At 39.4% G+C, this 12,286-nt stretch overlaps 1 protein-coding gene across 2 annotated transcripts in view; it reads left to right on the plus strand.

Moving 5' to 3' along the window:
* map2k2a (mitogen-activated protein kinase kinase 2a) overlaps positions 1-12,286 on the plus strand; it is a 49,078-nt gene that overhangs the window by 15,978 nt on the left and 20,814 nt on the right. For both annotated transcript variants that reach the window (XM_084309089.1, XM_084309090.1), the window contains exon 5: positions 6,033-6,110. In XM_084309089.1, the coding sequence (XP_084165215.1) occupies positions 6,033-6,110 (78 nt within the window). The remainder of the gene's footprint in view (positions 1-6,032; positions 6,111-12,286) is intronic.

The following is a 12,286-nucleotide window of genomic DNA, read 5'->3' on the forward strand; positions in this document are numbered from 1 at the left end:
TAAGTCAGAAGGAGATAGCAGAGGCTACAACCACAAATATTATTTTATGTGACATGGGTAGAACGGGAGAACAATTGGAAAAGAAATATGACAAGTTAAGGGTGTAAAGATGATGTCGTTAAATGTGAATGGTATGAATAACCCGATAAAGAGGAGGAAGGTGATGACGAAACTTAAAAAGGAAGAGGCGCAGGTCATTTTCTTGCAAGAAACACATCTTATATCACAAGAACATGAAAAGCTGAAGAGATTCGGGTATGAAAACCTGTTCTATAGTTCTTTTAAACAGAACCTTAGAAGAGGAGTGGCTATACTAATTAAGAACACAGTGAAATTTGAGATGATCAAGGAAATAAGGGACAAGGAGGGAAGGTATGTGTTGGTCAAGGGGAAAATGGAAGGTCAAATGGTAACACTAATAAATGTATATGCTCCACCGGACAGTGAGAAATATCTATTTGAAACGATCTTTGATATTATAGCGTTGGAAGGGGAGGGGGTCCTGATCTGTACAGGTGATTTCAATGTGGTACTGAATTATGACATAGACACGACTAGCACAAAGAAATGGAGGACAAACATTAGCAAATATATGAATATACATATGGCAGAATTAGGAATCATAGACATATGGAGAGCAATGAACACGCTAGATAGAGAATATACGCACTATTCACACCCGCACACAACATATTCAAGGATAGACTATTTTCTCATGACAACAGGGGACAGATATCGGGTGGAAGAATGCAGGATAGGAGTGACGGATATTTCAGATCATAGCGCAATATATCTGACAGTAAATCTTAAAAGTAGACGGAGGAATACAGTTTGGAGACTGAATGTAGGACTATTGAACAACAAAGGTTTGGTTAACCAGGTGAAGGAAGACATAATTAGATATAGAGAAGAGAACGATAATGGGGAGGTAGATCCAAACATTTTATGGGATGCACTAAAGGTAGTAATACGGGGAAAATTGATAGCAAAGACGGCATTACTCAAGAAGGCTAGAATAGGGACATACCAGAACTTGATAAAGAAGCTGAAAGAATTAGAGAAAGAACACCAAATCTCAAAGAACCAGGAGACACTTAGAGAGGTTAAGGAAGTTAGAGGACAGATAAACAGGGAGCTGCTGTCAGAAATAGAGAAGAAAGCTAGATACATGAAACAGACATACTATGAAGGGGGACCGAGGGCGACCAGACTGTTAGCTAGACGAATTAGGACGCAACAAAAAATAAACACAATACATACAATAAGGGACACAAACACAAACAAAATACTGAGAGAACCAGCGGAAATAGAGAAGGCATTTGAAGAATATTATAGGAAACTATACACACAACCGATAGCGGCAGGGGAGGAGGAGATAGAATTTTTTTTAGAAAAATTGGATTTACCATCAATAGGGAAGGAACAGAATGGAATATTAAATGCAGAAATCACCGAACAAGAAGTGGGGAATGCGATCAGTAGGGCAAAGAGTAGTAAGTCACCGGGTAGCGACGGATTCCCCTCGGAATTCTACAAGACATTTAGGCAGGAACTGAGCCCCATGTTAGAAGCAGCATTCAGACACACAATGGAAAAAGGCACAATGCCACCTTCATGGAAAGAGGCCATAATTACTACAATTCCAAAAGAAGGGAAAGATAGAGAACTGTGTAGTAGTTTCAGACCTGTGTCCATACTTAATGTAGATTACAAGATGTATACATCAATAATATCCAAAAGATTTGAGACATTTATGACAGATATAATAGACGAAGACCAGACTGGATTCATTAAAGGAAGGCAGACACAGGATAACATAAGGAAGACAGTGCAGATAGTAGAGGAGATACAAAAGGAAGGAGGAAGTGCAGTATTAGTTAGCCTAGATGCAGAAAAAGCCTTCGATAGTGTAAGCTGGTTATTTCTATATAAAGTATTAGAGAGATTTGGATTAGACAAAAACGCTATGAAAACAATTAGGGCATTATATCAAGAACCGACGGCTAGGATTAAGGTGAATGGTAGTCTGATGGACCGGATTAAACTAGAGAGAGCTACCAGACAGGGTTGTTGTCTTTCGCCGACGCTCTTCGATGTATTCATCGAACCACTGGCCCAACTAATTAGACAGACCAAAGACATCAAAGGGGTGGAGATAAGGGGGACGGAACATAAATTGGGATTATTCGCAGATGACGTGATAGTATATATGAGACAACCAGACATAAGCTTCCCGACACTGATGGATCTGCTGACAGAATATGGATATTACTCAGGGTATAGACTTAATGTGACAAAGACACAGACATTAGCACTGAACTACACACCAACGATAGAGATCAAAGAAAAATACAAAATCAAATGGGACATGGACAGGGGGGGAGGGGCTATACGATGCAAACTATACACAGATAAATCAGAAAATCAAGAGAGATCTAGAAAGATGGACAGTGATGCCCCTAGATTTCAGTTCAAGGATCGAAATCATTAAGATGAACATATTACCAAGGTTACTATACCTATTTCAATCCCTACCTATATTAATACCACAAAAACAATTTAGGGAATGGGATAGACAGATATCAAGATTCATTTGGGGGGGGGGGAAGGCCAAGGATCAGATATGTGACTCTACAATTACCAAAGGAGAAAGGAGGGATGGCAGTACCCAGTTTAGAAAGCTATTACTATGCAGCACAGCTTAGAACAGTAGCATGCTGGTGCAATGTGAACTATGAGGCCAAATGGAAAGATATAGAAACCAAAAGAGAGGGATTCAAAGTGCAGACACTTATAGGAGATAGGGAGCTGTTCAGAAGACAGGAACAACTACTAGATCCAATTACCAGATTCACTATAAACATATGGAACACAATAGTAAAGAAATACAAGCTAGAAAAAGAATCTAAGATACTGAGATGGATAGCACACAACAACAAATTCAGACCAGGGATAGAAGATCATGGGTTCAAGAGGTGGGAACGGGGGGGTATAACAGCAATGTGCACGATGACGGAAGGAGGGGAGATGCAGACTCTACAAAAATTTAAAGAAAGATACGGACTAGAGAATAGGGACCACTTTAGATATTTACAGATTAGGGACTACTATAACAAAGAAATAAAGCAAGATGGAGACAAAGAACAGAATGGGGTAATTAAGATAATGGTAAAGTCATACGAAGGACGGAAGGGGAGGGTGATATCAGCACTATATCAGGCAATAATGGACAGTAAGGGAAATACAACATTGTATGTGAAAGAAAAGTGGGAAAGAGAGTTGGAAATAGAGATAACAGAGGAGGAATGGTATGACACATGTAAGACACAACAAACAACCACAGGATCAAGGATATGGAGGGAGTTTGGGTGGAAAAATATAATTAGATACTTTATAACACCAGAAATACAGGGCAATTACACACCAGCAAAGAAAACATGTTGGAGGGAGTGTGGACAGGAAGGGGCGAACCATACACACATATTCTGGGGATGTCAGAAGATAAGGCACTACTGGGAAGAGATAGGAGGGATAATAAATGAAATAATAGGATACGAAATACCCCAGGGAGGCCAAGTGTTGTATTTGGGGAATCTGTCACAGGAAGGAATCCAAGGGGAAGACAAATATTTGATTAAGATATTGATAGTGGCAGCCAAGAAAGCTTTAACTAAACTGTGGTACAAGGTAGAAGTGCCGACAAAGGATCAATGGATAGAGTTGGTAGAGGGGATACAGGAAATGGAGAGAATCACACATCTGCTGAGGCTGCAAGAAGAAAAGTTTGAATGGAAATGGGGAAAATGGGAAGAATACAGGAGGGGAAGTAACGACATCACAGAGGTTTGAAAAGGATACAAGGAAATGAATAAAAATGTAAATAAATAATGCAAATGTAGAAGGGACCGAAGGACCCATGTCACGCTTTTTCTTTACCCATTTTTTGTCTATTTGTTTTAATTTATGTACTGTGTATTGTCTATGAATGTTGTCTATGTATGTTGTTGAAAAAATGAAAATAAAAATTTAAGTTTAAAAAAAAAAAAAATTACATAAGGCACACTCGTAGTCAGCTGGAGATACTAAGGGGGTTCCCTCCGGTTGTAAGCCAGCAGGGGAGAGGAATGGTCGGGAGCAAAGTCTGGATCAACGAGGAATAAAGAGACTCCAGATACAGGAGACAGTGCAATAATCCTTTGGTCCGTAGACAAAGCAACAGCTATACTCCGGTATGCAAGACAGCATGGATGAAAGCTAGCCAGCCTCTGTGGGTCCTAGAGGCGGGCTCGATGGTGCTCCTCACAGGGTAGATCCCACACAGCAGTGGGGTAGACGGTTCTCTGCTCCAGCAGCCACAGTACCAAAGCAATATAATCCAGCCGGAAAAGGCTCTGCATTCGCCAGTGTAGGTTCTCCGGTGTACATATCCAACGGTTCTCGTCTAGGACTCCTCGGATGGCGGCACGAGTTTAGGCCGCCTAGCCTGGATAAGTGCACTAGCTCGGTACGACGAACCGGTGGTAATGCTGGTCACTGTAGAACGGTAGCCGCACGATACACTATAAATAATAGACTATTACTTTACAATAGAATAAGTCGAACTCGACGATATAGCGTTAAACTCTGACACTTTAGCTATCAATTCGCACGCGGTTCTCAAGGCTCTATTTAGGGGCAAAAAGGGCCCACTTCACGGCACGTTGTATCGTGGTGAAGGCTTCAACGTTTTGGGTCAACTCACTTTTAGGCTAAGTGCTTCTGTATCCACCTGCGACGTATTTATACGTAAGGTGAATAATCTAGTGCCAACCTCAGTTCTGTCTCGTATTACTGCGCAAACCTGGACATGTTGAGACATGTCTTAGCGGTAGCTTTGAACTTGCCATTGGGGGTATGGCCGTTGGCGCCTAGGGGTCGCTGTCCAATAGGAGAACGAATATTATGGTCTGGCCTGTACCTAGGTAAAGGGATATTCCGTGTATATATACAAATATTATACAATATATCTATAGTAATAAATATATATATTCGGTTTAATCTGACCCTTTGTAACAATAATAATAATGAATATTTGAAAGATCTTATATTTGATTCATATTTTCCAGTTTAATTAATGTTGCCCCTCACTCTAAAAGGCTGTTTCAGGGCAGGCCTGTATTCCCCAGTGAATAAGCACCCAAACATTGTAGTACAGTCCCAGTGACCCTGACTGCCACGCCAGTTAACAAGGCTTGTTAAGATCAATGGCAGAAAGTCAAAACTCTGGAATCCCAAAGAGAGAGAGAGGGAGCGAGAGCAAAGCTTGGAGATAAATTAAGGTTGAGGCTTTTATGGCACCAATAGACCAGGGATTTAAAGCATACCTGACCTTAGCAAAACAATTTATGATACATTTTCTGTCCCTGGTTCAAAGCTACTATCAGGCTCCAGGATCTCGCTCGCTCTCGCTCTCTCTATACAGAGGTACTGATGGACTGACTACTCTTGTGATAAAATAACATCTCAATGGATAGCAGAAATATGTTACCCATCTCAAACCCCATCCTCTTTTCTTGATCCTCCAATCACAACGGTTGCTTCCCTTGGACAAACAAGGTTTAGCCCACTGAGCTGCCAGGATGCCCCCTGTAGCCTACATTTCAGTATTTTTAGAGTTCTACCGGTATGTACCATACATATATGCCATATAATATATATATTTATTCCCACCGCATATATACCTATCCTCACCCGTCTGTACCTAGTCCTTTACTATATCTATATCTGTACATATCCTACTCTTACTAGTTATACTGCTGGCCAGTAGTAGTCATACTGTCTCTATTTATATAATACAAGTCTCTACATACATCTGAATGCACTACACCCAGTAGTACTAATTTGTATATTTTGTACCCAGTTTAACCACCTGTACATTGTATATTGCTGTAGCACTTTACTGCTACATTTGCACTCTGGTTGGATGCCAAACTTCTTTTTGTTGTACTGTACTTGTGCTCTATAATGACAATACATTTTAATCTAATCTACAGGACGGCGGATCACTGGACCAGGTCCTTAAGGAAGCCAGGAGAATCCCAGAGGAAATCCTGGGCAAAGTCAGCATAGCTGTAAGTAGTTTGAAGGCCATTTCTGCATTTAATGCATCTTGGTGATATGATGAAAATAAAACAAAACATAACCATGGTCTAAAGCCTTATGGAGGGAGGCGGGGTCAAAGCTGCTGTCTCCAATTTTGGAGAACTTCATCAGAGGCCAGAGACATTTTGAAAACAAACCATCAGAAAGAAGCATGGTTTGCCCTCCGCATTTGGGTGCAGTGTGTGTGTGTGTCTGTCAGTGTCTGTGTGTGTGTGTGTGTCAGTGCCTCTTTGCTTTTGGAAAGAATGATCGACAGAGATTGGCAGTCGACTACGGCAGGGGTTCCCAAACTTTTCAGGCCAGGACCCAGAAAATAAGGCGTCAGAGAGCCGCGGCCCAATGCACATCGTCAGGCTTTTTTCTTAATTTTTTTTGCCAGGAGACCGATTTTTTAAGCCAAATATCACTTCAATCCTATTAAGTTAGTTCAAGTTAGTTATTCATTTATATGTGCTATTTATGAGAGGGCTAACTTGTTACAAAATAATAATGATAATAATAATAGCCTCATTAAAATACTATTGTTGCTTCGGTTGTTTTCAGCGTTTTATGTGCATAATCTGTTATTTAGTTTGAAATGTTCGTTGAAATAAGTAGATTTTTCGTTTTTGTTTATTTATTAAGTTAATATAAAACCATATAGTCACATTTTAGAATACAATAGAATAGAATTTTAGAATACAGCTAGAAACACTGTCCTGGCCTGCTTCTAAGTTCAGTGACCTGACCAAAAAATAAATAATTTTTTTTTTCTTTTTTTAAATCTCGCGGCCCACCCGTGGCTGCTCGCGGCCCACCTTTGGGTCACAACCCCGACTTTGGGAACCACTGGACTACGGCTCCTTTCGATCGATTAGTCCACTGTTCGACTAGTCGAGGTCAGCCCTAGTTCAGTTGTTGGAGAGGGTGAGACTAGACCAACATAGCTATTTGTTTGTTCTATTTGGGTCGCACCTATTTTGAATTCTGGGTAATTTCTCTAACTGGGATCTTTTTTGGAAGGTCATAATTTTGGTTTTCTTCATATTCACTGTCAGGGCCCAGGTCTGACAGTACTGATGAAGAATGTCCAAACTTTGCTGAATACCTTCTCTAGTAGGAGACAGTATGACCAGGTCATCTGCATAAAAGAGACACTTCATTTCTGTGTCTGTGAGAGTGAGACCAGGTGCTGCTGACTGTTCTAATAATAATGCTCATTTATATAAATATTGAACAGTGTGGGGCTGAGGTTGCAGCCTTGCTTCACCCCTCTGCCTTGTGGGAAGAAGTCTGTGTGTTTATCTCCAATTTTGACAGCCAGTCATGGTGAGGTGTACAGTATATGGTCCTAGATCCTATTCATAGAAGGGTGATAAATATGAGCCCAGATTCTCTGTGCCCATCTTGAGATTCAGTTTGATGTTCTTGTGTACCGCAGCGCATTTCCGGTAGAGGTCTGCAGGTGCACCTAAGCTCTACTACAGCCTTTGATTTGAACCAGCTACACTCTGATAGCAAAATAGCTTCACTAACCAGTAGCACTATGTTGTTTTGATATAAAAAAAAAAAAAAACTGTATGAAGGTAGAAATGACCCTCTGACTACATTTACAAATACAAAGAGGAAGCATGTGATAGTCTCCGCCCTCCCAGACCGACGGTAGGGGGTAGAGTGTGCAACGACCAGGAAGGGGATTGGGAATTGACATAACGACTAACATTGGGATGGGAGAAAAACGGAAAAAGATAATAAAAAAAAAAAATTGTAGCTGGTAATAAAAAACATCTCCCTAAGTGGGAGCACTATGCGCCCCAGCCGTCCCCTTGGGCCCAGGAGAACCAGGCGCTCCAGGTGTTCCACAGACACCATCGGCATTTAATACATCTTGGTGATATGATGAAAATAAAACAAAACATAACCATGGTCTCTAAAGCCTTATGGAGGGAGGGGGAGTCAAAGCTGCTGTCTCCAATTTTCCGGAGAACTTCATCAGAGGCCAGAGACATTTTGAAAACAAACCATCGGAAGCATGGTTTGCCCTCCGCATTTGATGATTCACATAGAAAAAATAGAAACCAAGAAGAGGCAGAAGAGGCCAAGAAGAAGAAGAAAACAACAATAAGAAGTGGATGCAGAGAAGAAACTAAGAAGCAGTTACTAAGAAGAAGAAGCCAAGAGGAAGAAACCAAGTAGAAGTATGCAAAAACAGGCCAAGAAGGAGAAGAAGTACCGGTAGTCAAGAGGAAGAAGCAGGGTTCACATAAGGGCAGAAATAAAAAGTTAAGATTATATTTAGGGCTGTCAGTTTATCATGTTAATTAGATTAATTAATTACACAGCAAATTATAGCGTTATGAAAATGTACTCAATATTAATTAAAAAATCTTTTTATTAATTCTTTTTTAATCTCATTCATTCCATAAGAACGTAGAATACACATTTACAGATTTCTTTTAATATGGTCCATTTGCATGTTCTTGGTATCTGATTCTAGGGACATCTATGGATCTCAGGGAATGTATTCCCAGTGTCAGAAATACTGTCTGTTACTAGGCTTGAGTAAATTGTAATGAACCAAATGAGAATATCAATTACATGTTTTTTTTTATCTTTGACTGAATAACACCATGCTAAAATTGACCAGACCTGAAAAATCGAAGCAAATGAATAAATGGAAGATGATTAAACGGAAGGTTTTGTAGATACAGTACTGAATTCTGCCACCCGGACACATGCCATTTGAAATATTATTAAGAATATAGAATATCAGGCCTAAAATGGTTATGCGATTAAAATGTGATTAATTAGATAAATTAATTACAAATCCTGTAATTAATTAGATACATTTTTTTAATCGCCTGACGGCACTAATTATATTGTATAACAATTTGTATAAATATGGCTTTTCCACCAAATTGTTCAATAAACTAATAATAGTGGCTCAGTAGAATCTCTACACCTTTACCCTCATTGAGAATGCAAGGATCTATCAATATGCAAATTGACAACAAGCACCCATTGATATTTACCAGGAATTCCAAGTCGGCAGCTTATGTTCTTTCACGACATAACAATATCTTCTCGGGTTTCTATATATGCTGAAACTAAAGGTGTCAAGTTACCCGATATTTGACCATGAGAGGTTTGACCTATTCCTGACATCATGTATGCAACACAAGTTCTGCAAAAATGGCAATCTGTATAGTCAAAGTCACACATAACAATCTGTATAGTCAAAGTCACAAATAACAATCTGTATAGTCAAAGTCACAAATAACAATCTGTATAGTCAAAGTCACAAATAACAAGCTGTATAGTCAAAGTCACAAATAACAATCTGTATAGTCAGTCACAAATAACAATCTGTATAATCAAAGTCACAAATAACAATCTGTATAGTCAAAGTCACAAATAACAAGCTGTATAAGTCAGTCACGCCTCCCAAGAGGAGTTTTGTGGGGATCTTCACATGACAGGAGAATAAAAAATTCTGCTGTTTTTGAGATGAAAGTGTGTTGGGGGATGATGAGTGGTGGACTTCATAATTGACAAACTGTTCCTCTCATTTGGGTGGACAACCTCAGAAAATTAGACGGTAGCATGTACCGTCCGTTGATTTCTAACAATCTTTAACATTGGCCTGATGATGGTGCTAGAGGAAAGGTCTTGGCGACAACATATTATTGGTTCTATGGATAGAAGACGTAGTACTGTTTTATAAAAAGTGACCAGTTGGTTCTTTGGGCTGCCATAGACGGACCATAACAGAAGAAACAATTAAAACGATTACAATAGGTGCCTGTATTCATTTCACAATCGTCTTTCCAGTGAGTGCAGTTAACTCTTCATTTCACAATCGTCTTTCCAGTGAGTGCAGTTAACTCTTCATTTCACAATCGTCTTTCCAGTGAGTGCAGTTAACTCTTCATTTCACAATCGTCTTTCCAGTGAGTGCAGTTAACCCTTCTATTAATTTCACAATCGTCTTTCCAGTGAGTGCAGTTAACCCTTCTATTAATTTCACAATCTGCTTTCCAGTGTCCCCGATTAATGTGATCACACTGACCGTAACACGCCCTGTGTTCCAGAAGGTGCCATTTGTGTTTTATAGATGAAGTAGTAAGGGGTGTTCACTGTCCTCTACGTTCCCCAACACTTATCTTGCTCCTTTCTGCCCAAAAATGAGAGCTGGGTGTGCCAGTCCGCTGGAAGGCGGCAGACTATTGGTCAGAGAGGCCTTGTGAATAACCTATATTATGGACAGGAAACTTACCAGAGGAGCTAATCCACCATTATGAATAAAAGGATGTCATCTTATCAATCATGACGTTCTCAAAACCAGAAATGAGTGCCTTCATAATCTTTGTAGCCTATTCTGTGCCTCCAGCCGCAGCTCTGTCGCTTGCACGCAAAGCGCCTCTTTCTCTCTCCATCTCCCTCTCTCTATCTCTCCCTCTTTCTCTCTCACACAGACACACACGTCACACACACTTGCTTGCTCGCAAACTATAGACTATCTGAACCAACTTGATGACATTAATAATTATTTTGGGATTCTTTTTGGTCATGAAGACATGGCGCTGCCGTGAGGGAGTGGTGAGAGCACTTGATAATATAGAGGGTTTTTATTACATAAAGGTTTTAATTAATTTGAACAAACTCTGTTTTACTTTTGGTTTGTTGGAACTTGATTTCTGGAAAAACCAACAGCCCTGCTATTAAGTGGTCTTTCTCATCATGGCTTTTGTCTAAATGTATTTTTAGGATGCATGGTATTTCTACGAGGAGAACATGATTGGACTACTGTAGCTCCGCTTTAATCTGTTGTCGTCATGTGCCTCTTGGTGTTGCTTCACAAGTTATGCTTTGTCCATTATCAGTAATACATATGAGTTACTAATAAAGGGAAATATTCTTGTATAACCATACAACCTTTTGTATCAACTGTGAATGAGAGTTTGTGTAGTAAAGTTTGTATTTAGTTGTTTTATAGGTCAATGCTGCACTTTCTTACGTTCCATTTCCTCTGCACATGGCTTAAGGGTGTGTGATTAGTACTACTGATTAGTCCTGTCCTACTGCAAAGATTGTTCAATGGCAATCTACATAATATAAACAAAAACAAGATTAGACTTCACCCTATTTTGGTGAATGTAGATACAGATACAGAGAAGAAGAAACTAAGAAGCAGATACAGAGAAGAAACTAAGAAGCAGATACAGAGAAGAAGAAACTAAGAAGCAGATACAGAGAAGAAGAAACTAAGAAGCAGATACAGAGAATAAACTAAGAAGCAGATATAGAGAAGATACTAAGAAGCAGATACAGAGAAGAAGAAACTAAGAAGCAGATACAGAGAAGAAACTAAGAAGCAGATACTAAGAAGCAGATACAGAGAAGATACTAAGAAGCAGATACAGAGAAGAAGAAACTAAGAAGCAGATACAGAGAAGAAGAAACTAAGAAGCAGATACAGAGAATAAACTAAGAAGCAGATATAGAGAAGATACTAAGAAGCAGATACAGAGAAGAAGAAACTAAGAAGCAGATACAGAGAAGAAACTAAGAAGCAGATACTAAGAAGCAGATACAGAGAAGATACTAAGAAGCAGATACAGAGAAGAAGAAACTAAGAAGCAGATACAGAGAAGAAACTAAGAAGCAGATACAGAGAAGAAACTAAGAAGCCGATACAGAGAAGAAACTAAGAAGCAGATACAGAGAAGAAACTAAGAAGCAGATACAGAAGAAGAAACTAAGAAGCAGATACAGAAGAAGAAACTAAGAAGCAGATACAGAAGAAGAAACTAAGAAGCAGATACAGAAGAAGAAACTAAGAAGCAGATACAGAAGAAGAAACTAAGAAGCAGATACAGAGAAGAAACTAAGAAGCAGATACAGAGAAGAAACTAAGAAGCAGATACAGAGAAGAAACTAAGAAGCAGATACAGAGAAGAAACTAAGAAGCAGATGCAGAGAAGAAACTAAGAAGCAGATGCAGAGAAGAAACTAAGAAGCAGATGCAGAGAAGAAACTAAGAAGCAGATACAAAGAAGAAACTAAGAAGCAGATACAGGGAAGAAGAAACTAAGAAGCAGATACAGAAGAAACTAAGAAGCAGATATAGAGAAGAAGAAACTAAGAAGCAGATATAGAGAAGAAA

Source organism: Notolepis coatsorum (assembly GCF_963971535.1).
Source record: "Notolepis coatsorum genome assembly, chromosome: 2".
NCBI classification, from domain to species: Eukaryota; Metazoa; Chordata; class Actinopteri; order Aulopiformes; family Paralepididae; genus Notolepis; species Notolepis coatsorum.